Raw genomic sequence first — 17,889 nt, 5'->3', positions numbered from 1 at the left:
CACCCTTGCCCCCCCAAACACTCCCTTCCCCCCCAAAACCTACCCTTGCCCCCCAAACCTTCCATCGCTCCCCCAAACCCTCCCTCGAAGTCCCAAACACTCCCTCGCCGTCCCAAACACTCCCTCATCTCCCCAAACACTCCCTCCCCAAATCCCCCCTCCTCAAACACCCCTCCCCCCTCCCCAAACACCCCTCCCCCCAAACCCACCCTCCACTTCCCCAAACCCACCCACCGTCCCTCCCCAAACCCACCCTTGCCCCCCCCAAACACTCCCTCGTCGTCCCAAACACTCCCTCGCCGTCCCAAACACTCCCTCGCCCTCCCAAACACTCCCTCGCCACCCTAAAATCTACCCTTGCCCCCAAACCCTCCCTTGCCACCCCAAACAATCCTTGCCCCCCCAAACACTCCCTTGCCCCCCAAACACTCGCTCCCCAAACCCTCACACGCTTCGCCAAACACTCCCTCGCCCTCCAAAACCTCATTCCTCCCCAAACCCTCACACGCTCCTCCAAACTCTCACTCGCTCCCCCAACCCCTCCCTCGCCCCCCAAGCCCTCCCTTGCACCCCCAAACCCTCCATCACTCCCCAAACTCTCCCTTGCTCCCCAACACCTCCCTTGCTCCCCAAGCCCTCCCTCGCTCCCCTAAACCCTCCCTTGCTCCCCCAAATCCTCCCTCGCTCTCCCTAAACCCTCCCTCGACCCCCAAACTCTCCCTCACTCCCCAAACCCTCCCTCCCACCCCCAAACCCTCCCTCCAACCCCCAAACCCTCCCTCGCTCCCCCAAACACTCCCTCGCTCCCCCAAACACTCCCTTGCCCCCCCCAAACCTACCCTTGCCCCCAGACCCTCTCTTGCCCCCCAAACAATCCTTGCCACCCCAAACCCTCCCTTGCTCCCCCAAACCCTCCCTCGCCGTCCCAAACACTCCCTCGCCGGCCCAACCACTCCCTCGCCGTCCCAACCACCCCCTCGCCGTCCCAAACACCCCCTCGCCGTCCCAAACCCTCCTCCCCAAACCCCCCCTCCCCTCCCCAAACCCCCCCTCCCCTCCCCAAACCCCCCTCCCCCTCCCCAAACGCACCCTCCCCCCCTCCCCAAAACCCCCTCCCCCAAACCCACCCTCCACTTCCCCAAACCCACCCACCGTCCCTCCCCAAACCCACCCTTGCCCCCCCCAAACACTCCCTTGCCCACCCAAAACCTACTCTTGCCGCCCAGACCCTCTCTTGCCCCCCAAACAATCCTTGCCCCCCAAACACTCCCTCGCTCCCCCAAACACTCCCTCGCCGTCCCAAACACTCCCTCGCCGTCCCAAACACTCCCTCGCCGTCCCAAACACTCCCTTGCCACCCCAAAACCTACCCTTGCCCCCAAAGCCTCCCTTGCCCCCCCAAACAATCCTTGCCCCCCCAAACAATCCTTGCACCCCCAACACTCCCTTGCCCCCAAACACTCCCTCGCTCCCCCTAAACCCTCCCTCACCCCCAAAACCTCATTCCTCCCCCAAACCCTCACACGTTCCCCCAAACCCTCCCTCGCTCCCCCAAACCCTCCCTCGCTCCCCAAGCCCTCCCTTGCTCCCCCAAACCCTCCATCCCTCCCCAAACTCTCCCTTGCGCCCCCAAGCCCTCCCTCCCACCCCCAAACCCTCCCTCACTCCCGCAAGCCCTCCCTCGCTCCCCCAAGCCCTCCCTCAGACCCCCAAACCCTCCCTCGCTCCCCCAAACACCCCCTCGCTCCCCCAAACACTCCTTCGCTCCCCCAAACACTCCCTCGCTCCCCCAAACACTCCCTCACTCCCCAAACACTCCCTCGCTCCCCCAAACACTCCCTCGCTCCCCCAAACACTCCCTCGCTCCCCCAAACACTCCCTCGCTCCCCCAAACACTCCCTCGCTCCCCAAGCCCTCCCTCGCTCCCCCAAACCCTCCCTCGCTCCCCCAAACCCTCCCTCGCACCACCAAACCGTCACTCGCCCCCAAAATCTACCTCGCTCCCCCAAACCCTCACTCGCCCCCAGAACCCTCACTCGCCCCCAGAACCCTCACTCGCCCCCAGAACCCTCACTCGCCCCCCCAAACTCTCCCTTGCCCCCCCATACCCTCACTCCCCCCAAACACTCGCTCCGTCCAAACCCGCCATCTCCAAAGCTTTCCTCAGCAAACACTCCCTCCATCTCGGAATACTCCCAATCCAAACTATCCTTCCCCAGATCTTCCTTCCAAAGCCTCATTTCACCCAAACTCTCCCTCCCTAAACCCCCCTGATGCCCATGATACCCCTCGCCAAGCCCTCCGCCACCACTTCCACCTCTCCACCCAAATTCTACCTCCACCCAAACTCTCCCTCCATCACCTACCACTACATCTGCCCTCCCACCACTCAAACCCTCCCTGCAGCCTCTCGCCCTCTCCCACACCTCACCTCCCTGCAGGATCCCACCTCTCCCCAGGGCATAGCTTCCCTCCACAACGTCACACTGCCCAGTGCCCAAGCTCTCTCCGGTGCCTCACATCCCTCCAGCCCCTCATCTGAGCCGAGCCTCCGGCCTGCATTTTGGCACCCTCCAGTGCTCACCGACCTCCAGCGCTTCCCCTCCCTCCAGCGCCTCCCCTCCCTCCAGCGCCTCCCCTCCCTCCAGCGCCTCCCCTCCCTCCAGCGCCTCCCCTCCCTCCAGCGCCTCCCCTCCCTCCAGCGCCTCCCCTCCCTCCAGCGCCTCCCCTCCCTCCAGCGCCTCCCCTCCCTCCAGCGCCTCCCCTCCCTCCAGCGCCTCCCCTCCCTCCAGCGCCTCCCCTCCCTCACATACTCTCCCTCCAGCGCCTCCCCTCCCTGCAGTGCCTCCCTCCCTGCAGTGCGCCTCCCCTCCCTGCAGTGCCCCCCTCCCTCCAGTGCCTCCCCTCCCTCCAGCGCCTCCCCTCCCTCCAGCGCCTCCCCTCCCTGCAGTGCCCCCCTCCCTGCAGTGCCTCCCTCCCTGCAGTGCGCCTCCCCTCCCTCCAGCGCCTCCCCTCCCTCCAGCGCCTCCCCTCCCTGCAGTGCCCCCCTCCCTCCAGTGCCTCCCCTCCCTCCAGCGCCTCCCCTCCCTCCAGCGCCTCCCCTCCCTCCAGCGCCTCCCCTCCCTCCAGCGCCTCCCCTCCCTCCAGCGCCTCCCCTCCCTCCAGCGCCTCCCCTCCCTCCAGCGCCTCCCCTCCCTCCAGCGCCTCCCCTCACTCCAGCGCCTCCCCTCCCTCCCACACATACTCTCCCTCCAGCGTCTCCTCTCCCTGCATCGCCTCCCCTCCCTCCAGTGCCCCCCCTCCCTGCATCGCCCCCCCTCCCTGCAGCGCCTCCCCACCCTCCAGCCCCTCCCCTCCCTCCAGCCCCTCCCCTCCCTCCAGCGCCTCTCCTCCCTCCAGCGCCTCCCCTCCCTCCAGCGCCTCCCCTCCCTCCAGCGCCTCCCCTCCCTCCAGCGCCTCCCCTCCCTCCAGCGCCTCCCCTCCCTCCAGTGCCTCCCCTCCCTCCAGCGCCTCCCCTCCCTCCAGCGCCTCACCCCCCCGCCCCGCCCCTCACCCCTCCACCTTTTTGTTTGTTTGGAACGGAATACATCAGTTCTAGGTTTGGAAAGTCCATCTCCCTGCCCCTGGGTACGGGCTCTCCACAACACTCGGCTCTGTCTCAACTGGTACCTGGTTCAGGGAATAAACCAAAGTGACAACGTTTCCAGATTCTTGCCCCCAACTGCTCAAATCCCCGATTCAGAACCTGTGTCCAAGTCCTGTGTGTGTCATTGAATCCCATATGAGACACAAACACTGGATCCTCCCCTTCTCACGGCCAAGTTCCTCTCCAGACAGGAGATATCCTGAACCCCGGCACTGGACGGGCTCCGGATTGTGCCTGCAGAGTACAGTCTCGCTGCCCCTGACCAAACTGTCTCCTATCACAAAGCTTCTTGTTCTCCAAGCACTGGAGATGGCAAACTTCACCAAGGTGCCATGCTCAGTCCCCTCTTCCACACTCCAGTCCTTCTCCTCATCCGCACAGGTAACACACACCTCATTCCTGTTGGGCGAAGTCAGGGACTGAGGCTCCTCCATCACCACCTTCCCTGAAATCACACCCTCCGGTCCCTCACCGTTGGCCTGGGACTGCCCCCTGGAACTAAGTATCCAGGAAACTCTCCCATTCCCCGTGACTTCGCAATGTCCACAACTCAGACTCCAGCTCAGCAACTCGCAGCCAAAAGTTTCCTGAGCTGCAGACACTTTCTGCTGATATGTGTCCGGCGTTGCGATGTCTCCCACAGATTGCTACCTGTTGCAGTCATGACCACCACATGCCCGTCCAAGGTGACTTACTGCATTGAGAAGTCAAATAGTTAGCTAATTTATCAACTACCGGCAAGTTATAATCTCTTAGATCAGAGACACAAGTGTGGCTGGGGAGAAAGGAAAACGAATAAAGACCAGCAGTTTTTTCAACATTGTCCCTCAGATAAACAAAGCTGTCAGCTCCCCCGGCAAACTCTCCGACTGAGGTCATTGTGTAAACTCCCCTGGCCATCCTCAAACTCAAATCCTCTCAGATCCTTAGGTCGCAATTTCCTCTGGCCGTACAATCCATGTCCCTGATCCTCAAACTCCATCCCTCCGCCCACAATCGATGTCCCTCATCCTCAAACTCCATCCCTCTGCCCACAAATCATGTCCCTCATCCTCAAACTCAATCCCTCCACCCACAATCCATGTCCCTCACCCTCAACCTCCATCCCTCCGCCCACAATCCATGTCCCTCATCCTCAACCTCCATCCCTCCACCCACAATCCATGTCCCTCATCCTCAACCTCCATCCCTCCGCCCACAATCCATGTCCCTCATCCTCAAACTCCATCCCTCCGCCCCAATCCATGTCCCTGATCATCAAACTCCATCCCTCCGCCCACAATCCATGTCCCTCATCCTCAACCTCCATCCCTCCGCCACAATCCATATCCCTGATCCTCAAACTCCATCCCTCCGCCCCCAATCCATGTCCCTGATCCTCAAACTCCATCCCTCCGCCCCCAATCCATGTCCCTGATCATCAAACTCCATCCCTCCACCCCCAATCCATGTCCCTCATCCTCAAACATCATCCCTCCGCCCACAATCCATGTCCCTGATTCTCAAACTCCATCCCTCCGTCCACAATCCATGTCCCTCATCCTCAAACTCCATCCCTCCGCCCACAATCCATGTGACTGATCCTCAAACTCCATCCCTCCGCCCCCAATCCATGTCCCTGATCGTCAAACTCCATCCCTCCACCCCCAATCCATGTTCCTCATCCTCAAACTGCATCCCTCCGCCCACAATCCATGTCTCTGATCCTCAAACTCCATCCCTCCGCCCCCAATCCATGTCCCTGGTCCTCAAACTCCATCCCTCCGCCCACGGTCCATGTCCCTGATCCTCAAACTCCATCCCTCCACCCCCAATCCATGTCACTGATCCTCAAACTCCATCCCCCCACCCACAATCCATGTCACTGATCCTCAAACTCCATCCCCCCGGCCCCAATCCATGTCCCTCGTCCTCAAACACCATCCCTCCGCCCACAATCCATGTCGCTGATCCTCAAACTCCATCCCTCCGCCCACAATCCATGTCCCTGATTCTCAAACTCCATCCCTCCATCCACAATCCATGTCCCTCATCCACAAACTCCATCCCTCCACCCACAATCCATGTCCCTCATTCTCAAACTCCATCCCTCCGCCCACAATCCATGTCCCTCATCCTCAAACTCCATCCCTCCGCCCACAATCCATGTCCCTCATCCTCAAACTCCATCCCTCCGCCCACAATCCATGTCCCTCATCCTCAAACTCCATCCCTCCGCCCACAATCCATGTCCCTCATCCTCAAACTCCATCCCTCCGCCCAAAATCCATGTCCCTCATCCTCAAACTCCATCCCTCCGCCCCCATCACAGCACCCATTCCCTCCACCCAATCAGCGGAGGCCACAACCTCATCCCAACATTCGAAGCTGGGGAATGTCTTCCCGAAAGCTCTCAGTAACTTCATCTTCCTCTCGTTCCCGAACTCCTTCCGAAATACACACCCTTCAATAAAACCTCTCCAAAAATCACTTTCTCGGATAAAACTGCAGTTCTTTGATCAGATCTTTGATCCGAATATCAGGAGCTGTTGGAGTGAGAGATTCACATTGCACAGAAAGGGCCCTTCAGCCCATCAGGTCTGGGCCGGTCAAAAACAACCAGCTGACTATTCTAATCCCATTTCCCGGCACTTGGCCCCTAGCCGTGTCTGCCCGGGGATCACAAGCGCACATCGAAACACTTCTTAAATGTTATGAGGGTCTCTGCCTCCACCTCCCTTTCAGGCAGCGGGGTCAAAACTCCCACCGCACTCTGGGTGAAAAGGTTTCCCTCACATCCCCTCTGAACCTCCTGCCCCTCACCTGAAATCTCTACCCCATGGTCATTGATCCCTCCACCAAGGGGAAAAGTCTCTTCCTCTCTACTCCATCTATTTTCCGGGGATGATGCTGAATGATCACAATTGTATTTGGTGTCCTGAATGAAGGTTACTTACTCAGATAGCCCAGAATCAACAACAACGTCTTCATCTCTCTCAGTGATATTCTGTAATTGAAAATGGACAATCCACATTAGAGAAAATTCCCGAGATGGGAAAATGATAGAGAATGTGAGTGAGATAGCAGACATAGAGTTTGTTTACCGATAGAGAGTGAAGTCTCTCTCTGGGAGTGGGATAGTAGACTTTGAGTTTGTTTACCTATAGAGAGTGAAGTCTATCTCTTGGAGTGGGATAGTAGACATTGAGTTTATCTATCTACAGTGAGTGAAGTCTCTCTCTGGGAGTGGGATAGTGGACATTGAGTTTGTTTACCTATAGAGAGTGAAGTCTCTCTCTGGGAGTGGGATAGTAAACATTGAGTTTGTTTACCTATAGAGAGTGAAGTCTCTCTCTGGGAGTGGGATAGTAGACATTGAGTTCATCTATCTATAGTAAGTGAAGTCTCTCTCTCTTGAGAGTGGGATAGTCAACATTGAGTTTATCTATCTATAGTGAGTGATTCTCTCTCACTGGGACTGGGTTGTAGCCAGTGAGTTTATTGATCTATAGTGAGTGAAGTCTCTCTCTGGGAGTGGGATAGTAGATATTGAGTTTATCTATCTATAGTGAGTGATGTCTCTCTCTGGGAATGGGATAGTAGACATTGAGTTTATCTGCCTTTCGTGAACAAAGAGCAAGAAGAAAGAACAAAGAAATGTACAGCACAGGAACAGGCCCTTCGGCCCTCCAAGCCCGTGCCGACCATGCTGCCCATCTAAACTAAAATCTTCTACACTTCCTTGGTCCATCTTCCTCTATTCTCATCCTATTCATGTATTTGTCAAGATGCCCCTTAAATGTCACTATTGTCCCTGCTTCCACCACCTCCTCCGGCAGCGAGTTCCAGGCACCCACTACCCTCTGTGTAAAAAACGTGCCTCGTACATCTCCTCTAAACCTTGCCCTTCGCACCTTAAACCTATGTCCCCTAGTAATTGACCCCTCTACCCCAGGGAAAAGCCTCTGACTATCCATTCTGTCTATGCCCCTCATAATTTTGTAGACCTCGATCAGGTCATCCCTCAACCTCTGTCGTTCCAGTGAGAACAAACCGAGTTCATTCAACCGCTCCTCATAGCAAATGCCCTCCATACCAGGCAACATCCTGGTAAATCTCTTCTGCACCCTCTCTAAAGCCTCCACATCCTTCTGGTAGTGTGGCGACCAGAATTGAACACTATACTCCAAGTGTGGCCTAACTAAGGTTCTATACAGCTGCAACATGACTTGCCAATTCTTATACTCAGTGCCCCGGCCAATGAAGGCAAGCATGCCGTATGCCTTCTTGACTACCTTCTCCACCTGTGTTGCCCCTTTCAGTGACCTATGTACCTGTACACCTAGATCTCTCTGACTTTCAATACTCTTGAGGGTTCTACCATTCACTGTATATTCTCTACCTGCATTAGACCTTCCAAAATGCATTACCTCACATTTGTTCGGATTAAACTCCACCTGCCATCTCTCCGCCCAAGTCTCCAAACAATCTAAATCCTGCTGTATCCTCTGACAGTCCTCATCGCTATCCGCAATTCCACCAACCTTTGTGTCGTCTGCAAACTTACTAATCAGACCAGTTACATTTTCCTCCAAATCATTTATATATACTACAAAGAGCAAAGGTCCCAGCACTAATCCCTGTGGAACACCACTAGTCACAGCCCTCCAATTAGAAAATCACCCTTCCATTGCTACTCTCTGCCTTCTATGACCTATGACACCATGAGAACGTGCAAACCCCGCACAGACAGTGACCCAAGCCGGGAATCTAACCTGGGACCCTGGAGCTGTGAAGCAACAGTGCTAACCACTGTGCTAGCTTGCTGCCCGTGTCCTCCGGTACTGGCCCAGTTAAGTTTTGATGCACTAAGCGTCAAGAACCACAAAGACATGTGAGACTTTAACCAAGGCTTTAATACACTACATAGGAAGCTTACCCGACACAGACGACCCCAGACAAAATGGGTCAGGTCTCAGAAGCTGGGTCTTATACCTAACTCCCGGGGGAGTGGCCAAGGCGGAGCTCTCCGTGGCCAGGTCAGATTACATACAGGTGACCGAACCTCTACAGAGCTAGAGTACAATACACAGGATTACACGGCCACGTTACACACAACTATTATATAACTATGTACAATGCTAGGGAAGTACAGGGGTGTATCACCACAAGTTTGCAGTGCCAGTGGGAGGAGACTTTATTAACATAGGGAAGGTCAAAGTGTCATTTGATAGCGTATCTCAAGCACATCCATCTCATTCCCATGGAAACGCAAGCTCATTTGACTGTGGTGGAAGAGATGTAGGATTGTTGTGGTTCAGAACCCACCTCCCCAATTCTGGTTATTCTCCTATCAGTTTTTAAAAAAGCCTTGTATTTATATAGCACCTTTTGTGATCACCAGAACTCACAAAGTACCTCACCTTACCCAGAACCCGGAACGCAATTGCATGCTGGCCGGACAATTAATGGGGAGGCAACGTGAAATGCATGCTGGAAAAGGGACCATGATGTCGGAGGGAGGGTGGGGAAAGGGTGGGCACCAAGAAAAGGGAGGGTGTGGGCTGGCACTTCTATTTTAAAAAAATAATTTTTATTAAAGGTTTTCCTAAAATATCAATGACAAAATGAGACAGAAAAAAGAACCCAACAGGGTTAAGTACAAAACACAATCTAAAAAAGCAACCCCCAAACCCCCCAAACCCCTCCCCCCGTACATAAATAATAAATTAACATTAACACCCGACTTAACACAACAGGTGTATACACCCCCTCAGACCCTCCAGTGTAAATAACATGAACAAAAAAAGTAAACCCCCGCCCTGCCCCCCCCCCCCCCCGCCCACCCCCCCCCGAGCTGCTGCCATTGACCAATGTCTATCGTTCTGCCAGAAAGTCTAAGAACGGTTGCCACTGCCTGAAGAACCCTTGTACCGACCCTCTCAAGGTGAATTTCACCCTCTCCAATTTAATGAACCCCGCCATATCGCTGATCCAGGATTCCACACTTGGGGGCCTCGCATCTTTCCACTGAAGGAGAATCCTTCGCCGGGCTACCAGGGACGCAAAGGCCAGAATTCCGGCCTCTTTCGCCTCCTGCATTCCTGGCCCCTCTGCCACCCCAAATATTGCGAGCCCCCAGCCCAGTCTGACCCTGGATCCTATCACCCTCGACATCGTCCTCCCTACGCCCTTCCAAAATTCCTCCAGCGCTGGGCATGCCCAGAACATATTATTGTGATTTGCTGGGCTCCCTGAGCACCTAACACACCTGTCCTCGCTCTCCAAAGAGCCGGCTCATTCTTGTCCCGGTCATGTGTGCCCTGTGCAGCATCTTAAACTGTATGAGGCTGAGCCTCGCGCACGAAGAGGAAGAATTCGCCCTCCCTACGGCATCTGCCCACGTCCCCTCTTCGATCTCCTCTCCCAAATCCTCCTCCCACTTACCTTTCAACTCCACCACCGAGGCCTCCTCCTCATCCTGCATCACCTGCTAAGTTTCCGAGTGAAGTCTCTCTCTCTGGGAGTAGGATAGTAGACATTGAGTTTATCTATCTATAGTGAGTGACACCTCTCTCTGGGAATGGGACAGTAGACATTGAGTTTATCTATCTATAGAGAGTGAAGTCTCTCTCTGGGAGTGGGATAGTAGACATTGAGTTTATCTACCTATAGTGAGTGACGCCTCTCTCTGGGAATGGGACAGTAGACATTGAGTTTATCTATCTATAGAGAGTGAAGTCTCTCTTTGGGAGCGGGATAGTAGACATTGAGTTTATCTATCTATAGTGAATGAAGTCTCTCTCTCTCTGGGAATGGGATAGTAGACATTGAGTTTATCTATCTATAGTTAGTGAAGTCTCTCTCTCTTGGAGTGGGATAGTAGACATTGAGTTTATCTATTTATAGTGAATGAAGTCTCTCTCTGGGAGTGGGATAGTAGACATTGAGTTTATCTATCTATAGTGAGTGAAGTCTCTCTCTCTTGGAGTGGGATAGTAGACATTGAGTTTATCTATAGTGAGTGAAGTCTCTCCCTGGGAGTGGGATAGGAAACATTGAGTTTATCTATCTATAGTGAGTGAAGTCTCTCTCCGGGAGTGGGATAGGAAACATTGAGTTTATCTGTCTATAGTCAGTGAACTCTCTGGAAGTGGGATAGTAGACATTGAGTTTATCTACAGTGAGTGAAGTCTCTCTCTGGGAGTGGGATGGTAGACATTGAGTTTATCTATCTATAGTGAGTGAGGTTTCTCTCTGGGAGTGGGATAGTAGACATTGAGTTTATCTATCTCTGGTGAGTGAAGTCTCTCTCTGGGAGTGGGATAGTAGACATTGAGTTTATCTATCTATAGTGATTGAAATCTCTCTCTCTGGGAGTGGGATAGTGGACATTGAGTTTATCTATCTATAGTGAGTGAAGTCTCTCTCTGGGAGTGGGATAGGAGACATTGAGTTTATCTATCTCTGGTGAGTGAAGTCTCTCTCTCTCGGAGTGGGATAGTAGACATTGAGTTTATCTATCTATAGTGAGTGAAGTCTTTCTCTAGGAGTGGGATAGTGGACATTGAGTTTATCTATCTATAGTGAGTGAAGTCTGTCTCTGGCAGTGGGTTAGTAGACATTGAGTTTATCTATCTATAGTGAGTGAGGTCTCTCTCTGGGAGTGGGATAGTGGACATTGAGTTTATCTATCTATAGTGAGTGAAGTGCATTACAGCCAGGTTATGCACTTTGGTCTCAAAAATGAGAAGGCTGACTATAATCTGAATGGCCATAAATTAGGAGAGGGGAGTGTGCAACGAGACCTGGGTGTCCTCGGAGACCAGTCACTGAAGGTTAACATGCAGGTGCAGCAGGCGGTAAAGAAGAGAAATGCAATGTAGGCCTTTATTGCGAGAGGATTCAAGTACACGAACAGGGCCTTGGTGAGACCACGCCTGGAATATTGAGTGAGATTTAACTGAATGGGCTTAATGTCCCATAGCGAAAGCAGTTAGGCTCCGGTTTCCCATCATTGAGAAACACAATGCTGTAATGTCACTCGGGTCAGATAGGGGGTCTTAGGGGAGATTGTGCGACTGAGGCTGTACATAGCCCCATTTCCTACACTGAGCAGCTCCACCCGCTGGAACTCCTCAATGTGGCGGGAGAGCAGATGCCATTTTTAAACCGTGACCTCATTTGTGGAACCCCCAACGCGATCCCCAACTCAACCCCCAATACCGAACTCACTATGCGAGGATTTCCAGGCCCATCTGTAACATCACTGGCAACACTCCCCCCCCCCCCCTCCCCCCCCCTCCCCACCCCACCCCCCACCACCCGAACACCCGGGCAGGACACCCCCCCGGCCAGATCGCCACCCCATAAAATGCCAGCTTGGAACCTTGGCCAACCTGGTATCCTGGAAGTGCCTCTGCAGCTGGCAGTGCCAGCTTGTCCAGGTGGAACCAGCAGTGCCAGGGTACCACCCTACCCAAAGGACATGTACCTGGGGGCCTCCGAGCGCCTGGGAGACCCCCACGAGTGCAGCTTGTCAGCCTCACGAGTGCCAATCCCCACCCTGGAGAATGGGACACCGTTTTTCAGTGGAATTGCTCTAGTTCCACAAGGCACGGTGCAAGCCCATTAACCCATCCTGAATTGCTCCGGGACCGGTGCCTCTTTCGTGGTTGTAGAACATCACCGATTCAGTCCCGGCGTCAGCACGTAGGCTCTGAATTGGAGAATCTGAAATGGAGAATCCCGCCCATTATACTTTCACCCCAACATGTTCATATTTCTTGGTACAATTCACAAGCCCTCTCCTCCCCTCCCCCACACCAATCATTAAACCACTTTTGGGTTGTGACTTGCTGAGTAAATCCTCCAGATCCATCTCCAGTCTCCTCACAGACACAGCTCATTAATGAGCTCTGTATCGGGACTGGAGTTACAAAGTCCTGAGCGAATGTTTGGCAACCAGGGGCTGGTTTAGCACAGTGGGCTAAACCAGTTTACAGCTGGCTTGTAATGCAAAACAAGGCCAGCAGCGTGGGTTCAATTCCCGTACCGGCGTCCCCGAACAGGCGCCGGAATGTGGCGACTACTAACTTTCACTGTAACTTCATTGAAGTGGACTTGTGAGAATAAGCGGTTATTATTATTAAACCTTCTCATCATCTAATTCATACCTGATTGCTGACCGGAGCTTCAGGTGTTGCCGTGTGAGCTGGAGCAGGTTCACTCAGGTTGCTTGTTCCTCAGTGTTGAACAGTCCGTGACAGCCTCTGTCTGCTTATAAGGCAAATGGATTGGACCAGAAACTGAGATTTGTATCAGATCAATCAAAGCACCATTATCGTGGAGCCATTTAAAACGTCATCAAAGAGTTAAACGTGTTGGTCTAAATAATAATTTGTGGTCAGGTGGATATCATCTCCGTAACTAGGTCCTGGAGATAAGTCTGACAATATTTACATTACTCTCGCTGAAAAGAATTGTGGTGAGTTTCTAAATCCCCCTGGAAGGTGGGTCCAAACGTATTGATTGTCAATCGGTGCAGTAAACGCACCTATTGACAGGGTGTGATGAGAAGCTATTTGCTAAGTCTATACAAGACTTGTATTTTTTCCAAACTAACACTGACCATTTGCTGGGTGTTTGTCGGCTGAGCCGCATTCGGCTCAGTGTATTTGTTTAACTGTGTGTAATCAATGACTAATCACCGTTTGCCATCTGTTTTAGCAACTCCGAACATGGACGAGTAGTACCGTGAAGATTTTCTGATTAAATCACCTTGTTCAAGTGAATCAATTGCTTTAATAAAGTGACTCTGACACGTGTGCTCGGGAATGTGTCATTGCTTCAGAACAGGAAATTGATTAAACCTCGTTTAGTTGTACCAATCTATAATTTGCCACAATGATTAATATGTCAGGTATCCCAGTACTTGTTCAAGGGGTGTTTTAATGTTGCTCTCACTGTGCTGTCTGTGTGACGTTCGAGCTGTTTTACAACATGCTCAGCTCTTTCATCCACGTCAGAATTGACTGGAGATGTAGGAAACCACAGGTTTGAATCTTGAGCCCCAATTAGTAACAGAACCTTTCTACCTGAAGGGAATATCTGATTTATTTCGAACATCGCAGTTTTTAACTTGTGCTGAATTCCGTTTCATTCTCCAGTCAAAATCCTGAGTGAGCTGTGATTTGCCAGTGATTTCTTTGTGTTCTATTGGCTCCCCCGGCCGGCACTTTGAATTTACTTGGGGATGGACAGTTGAGATATCTGCCCCTGTGTCAATTAGCTGTTCCAAGTAAATCTCTGATTTGAATGTCTACGTAAGGGATATGATTCTCCTGCCTGGGGCTTGGAAGGCAAATTTCCTTTTGGCCTTCCCAATAGGAAGTGGGCAGCACGGTAGCATTGTGGATAGCACAATTGCTTCACAGCTCCAGGGTCCCAGGTTCGATTCCCGGCTTGGGTCACTGTCTGTGCGGAGTCTGCATGTTCTCCCCGTGTCTGCGTGGGTTTCCTCCAGGTGCTCCGGTTTCTTCCCACAGTCCAAAGATGTGCAGGTTAGGTGGATTGGCCGTGCTAAATTGCCCTTAGTGTCCAAAATTGCCCTGAGTGTTGGGTGGGGTTACTGGGTTATGGGGTTGCGGGGATAGGGTGGAGGTGTGGGCTTGGGTAGGGTGCTCTTTCCAAGGGCCGGTGCAGTTCGATGGGTCGAATGGCCTCCTTCTGCACTGTAAATTCTATATTAAATTTTTATATATTGTTGAGTCTGATCATGAGGATTCCCTGGCCGTCTAGACTTTCCCGTGTTAGTCTGGGTTAGTGCTAGGGTCTGCTGAACTCTTGGTGTTTGGGTTTGACGATTCCTATTTCCTCGCTGTCGCCTGGGAGTTCGTGGAAACTGTCCTTAACTGTCCTTGATTTTCCCACTGATTGTCCTAATATCCGGAATTCGGAATTCTATTTCTCGGGGCTGCTGTCTCAGTGGTTGTTGTCGAGGGAGTATCCTGATGATAATTGCCCTCTATGGGACTGAGGTCGCTGTGATTTTCAGTTATCTCTTCTCGGAGACAGGATCTACTCCCATTTGGAAGCAAATGGACGTATTAGTGAGAGGCAGCACGGTTTTGTGAAGGGGAGGTCGTGTCTCACTAACTTGATAGAGTTTTTCGAGGAGGTCACTAAGATGATTGATGCAGGTAGGGCAGTAGATGTTGTCTATATGGACTTCAGTAAGGCCTTTGACAAGGTCCCTCATGGTAGACTAGTACAAAAGGTGAAGTCACACGGGATCAGGGGTGAGCTGGCAAGGTGGATACAGAACTGGCTAGGCCATAGAAGGCAGAGAGTAGCAATGGAGGGATGCTTTTCTAATTGGAGGGCTGTGACCAGTGGTGTTCCACAGGGATCAGTGCTGGGACCTTTGCTCTTTGTAGTATATATAAATGATTTGGAGGAAAATGTAACTGGTCTGATTAGTAAGTTTGCAGACGACACAAAGGTTGGTGGAATTGCGGATAGCGATGAGGACTGTCGGAGGATACAGCAGGATTTAGATTGTCTGGAGACTTGGGCGGAGAGATGGCAGATGGAGTTTAATCCGGACAAATGTGAGGTAATGCATTTTGGAAGGTCTAATGCAGGTAGGGAATATACAGTGAATGGTAGAACCCTCAAGAGTATTGAAAGTCAAAGAGATCTAGGAGTACAGGTCCACAGGTCATTGAAAGGGGCAACACAGGTGGAGAAGGTAGTCAAGAAGGCATATGGCATGCTTGCCTTAATTGGCCGGGGCATTGAGTATAAGAATTGGCAAGTCATGTTGCAGCTGTATAGAACCTTAGTTATGCCACACTTGGAGTATAGTGTTCAATTCTGGTCGCCACACTACCAGAAGGATGTGGAGGCTTTAGAGAGGGTGCAGAAGAGATTTACCAGAATGTTGCCTGGTATGGAGGGCATTAGCTATGAGGAACGATTGAATAAACTCGGTTTGTTCTCACTGGAACGAAGGAGGTTGAGGGGAGACCTGATAGAGGTATATAAAATTATGAGGGGCATAGACAGAGTGGATAGTCAGAGGCTTTTCCCCAGGGTAGAGGGGTCAATTACTAGGGGGCATAGGTTTAAGGTGAGAGGGGCAAGAGTAGATGTACGAGGCAAGTTTTTTACGCAGAGGGTAGTGGGTGCCTGGAACTCGCTACCGGAGGAGGTAGTGGAAGCAGGGACGATAGGGACATTTAAGGGGCATCTTGACAAATATATGAATAGGATGGGAATAGAAGGATATGGACCCAGGAAGTGTAGAAGATTGTAGTTTAGTGGGGCAGCATGGTCGGCACGGGCTTGGAGGGCCGAAGGGCCTGTTCCTGTGCTGTACATTTCTTTGTTCTTTCTTCTTTGTTCTTTGAGACTGTCTTTTAAATCGTTTGCTGCTGTGAGTCCACTATTTTTAGTTGTCTCTGTTTTTTAACCAATGTCAATTTTGTTCCTTAGCAAACTTGTAAAGAAATTTTAAGATTTTTTTAACTTCAAATGGTGAAAGTACAAATTCAATTACTGACAAACTGCAAGCTGAGCTCTGACCTTGACTCAGAACGGAATTTAAGATTTTCTTAACAAGAGCTTTTCTAACATTCACAACGGAATTAATTCTTTATGTTAACAATTTTTTCTGACATTCACTAAAATGTTGGCTGCTTTTGGGAGGAAGCAGTTAGCTGCGGAGAATTGCACCGTAACAAAGACAACTGCAGTCTCCAGATTTCCACTTTAAACTGGTACCATTCAGTCGCTATCAATCCACAAATAAATATCAAGTAATTTAACACAAGTTTCTGGGCAATTCCAATTAATTGCCTGCTGAAATAATTAACTTATCTCCAGAACCCAATGTGCAGAGAGTGGGTGGAGATCTCGGTAATCCATTGGGTCCCTTTATACAAAGAACAAAGAAAATTACAGCCCAGGAACAGGCCCTTCGGCCCTCCCAGCCTGCGCCGATCCAGATCCTTTATCTAAACCTGTCGCCTATTTTCCAAGGATCTACTTCCCTCTGTTCCCCGCCCATTCATATATCTGTCTAGATGCATCTTAAATGATGCTATTGTGCCTGCCTCTACCACCTCGCTGGCAAAGCGTTCCAGGTACCCACCACCCTCTGCGTAAAAAACTTTCCACGCACATCTCCCTTAAACTTTCCCCCTCCCACCTTGAAATCGTGACCCCTTGTCATTGACACCCCCTCTTGGAAAAAGCTTGTTGCTATCCACCCTGTCCATACCTCTCATAATTTTGTAGACCTCAATCAGGTCCCCCCTCAACCTCCGTCTTTCCAACGAAAACAATCCTAATATACTCAACCTCTCTTCACAGCTAGCACCCTCCATACCAGGCAACATCCCGGTGAACCTCCTCTGCACCCTCTCTAAAGCATCCACATCCTTCTGGTGATGTGGGACCAAACTTAATATTGCTCTAACTCAAACCACCCCCCCGGAAGAAATGTGTCTGTTTACACTAGAAGCTGTTGCAGGCGATATCTTAAAACCTGTCTGATAAGCGCTCTCTCTGCAGTCCAAACCCTTTTGGCTGCTGTTAACCCATTGAGGGACTTCTGCTTTAACTGCCCAATGTCAGCAGGTGCCCCGTGCCCGGGGTCAGCAGGTGGCCTGTGCCCGGGGTCAGCAGGTGCCCTGTGCCCGGGGTCAGCAGGTGCCCTGTGCCCGGGGTCAGCAGGTGCCCTGTGTCCGGGGTCAGCAGGTGCCCAGTGTCCGGGGTCAGCAGGTGCCCTGTGCCCGGGGTCAGCAGGTGCCCAGTGCCCGGGGTCAGCAGGTGCCCGGGGTCAGCAGGTGCCCAGTGCCCGGGGTCAGCAGGTGCCCGGGGTCAGCAGGTGCCCTGTGTCCGGGGTCAGCAGGTGCCCAGTGCCCGGGGTCAGCAGGTGCCCAGTGCCAGGGGTCAGCAGGTGCCCAGTGCCCGGGGTCAGCAGGTACCCTGTGCCCGGGGTCAGCAGGTGCCCTGTGCCTGGGGTCAGCAGGTGCCCTCTGCCCGGGGTCAGCAGGTGCCCTGTGCCCGGTGTCAGCAGGTGCCTGGGGTCAGCAGGTACCCTGTGCCCGGGGTCAGCAGGTGCCCTGTGCCTGGGGTCAGCAGGTACCCTGTGCCCAGGGTCAGCAGGTGCCCTGTGCCCGGGGTCAGCAGGTGCCCGGGGTCAGCAGGTGCCCTGTGCCCGGGGTCAGCAGGTGCCCTGTGCCCGGGGTCAGCAG

General features: G+C 52.6%; 1 protein-coding gene across 3 annotated transcripts in view; it reads right to left on the bottom strand.

Annotated features, from left to right (window-relative positions):
• Positions 1–13,213, bottom strand: part of LOC140402502 (uromodulin-like) — a 40,404-nt gene extending 27,191 nt beyond the window's left edge. Inside the window, exons 1-2 of one of the 3 annotated variants that reach the window (XM_072490347.1) lie at positions 12,814–13,213; positions 6,583–6,632 (exon numbers count right to left, since the gene is read on the bottom strand). In XM_072490347.1, coding sequence (XP_072346448.1) covers positions 6,583–6,616 — 34 coding nt within the window. In that variant the 5' untranslated portion in view covers positions 6,617–6,632; positions 12,814–13,213. Of the gene's footprint in view, positions 1–6,582; positions 6,633–12,801 lie in introns of all 3 variants that reach the window. The other 2 variants (XM_072490346.1, XM_072490345.1) reach the window with 2 other exon arrangements.
• Positions 13,214–17,889: the final 4,676 nt, after the last annotated feature.

Source organism: Scyliorhinus torazame, chromosome 25 (genome assembly GCF_047496885.1).
Source record: "Scyliorhinus torazame isolate Kashiwa2021f chromosome 25, sScyTor2.1, whole genome shotgun sequence".
Lineage (NCBI taxonomy): Eukaryota > Metazoa > Chordata > Chondrichthyes > Carcharhiniformes > Scyliorhinidae > Scyliorhinus > Scyliorhinus torazame.
The sequence above is the reverse complement of the archived record's forward strand: the minus strand, read 5'-3'. Positions and strand labels throughout refer to the sequence as shown.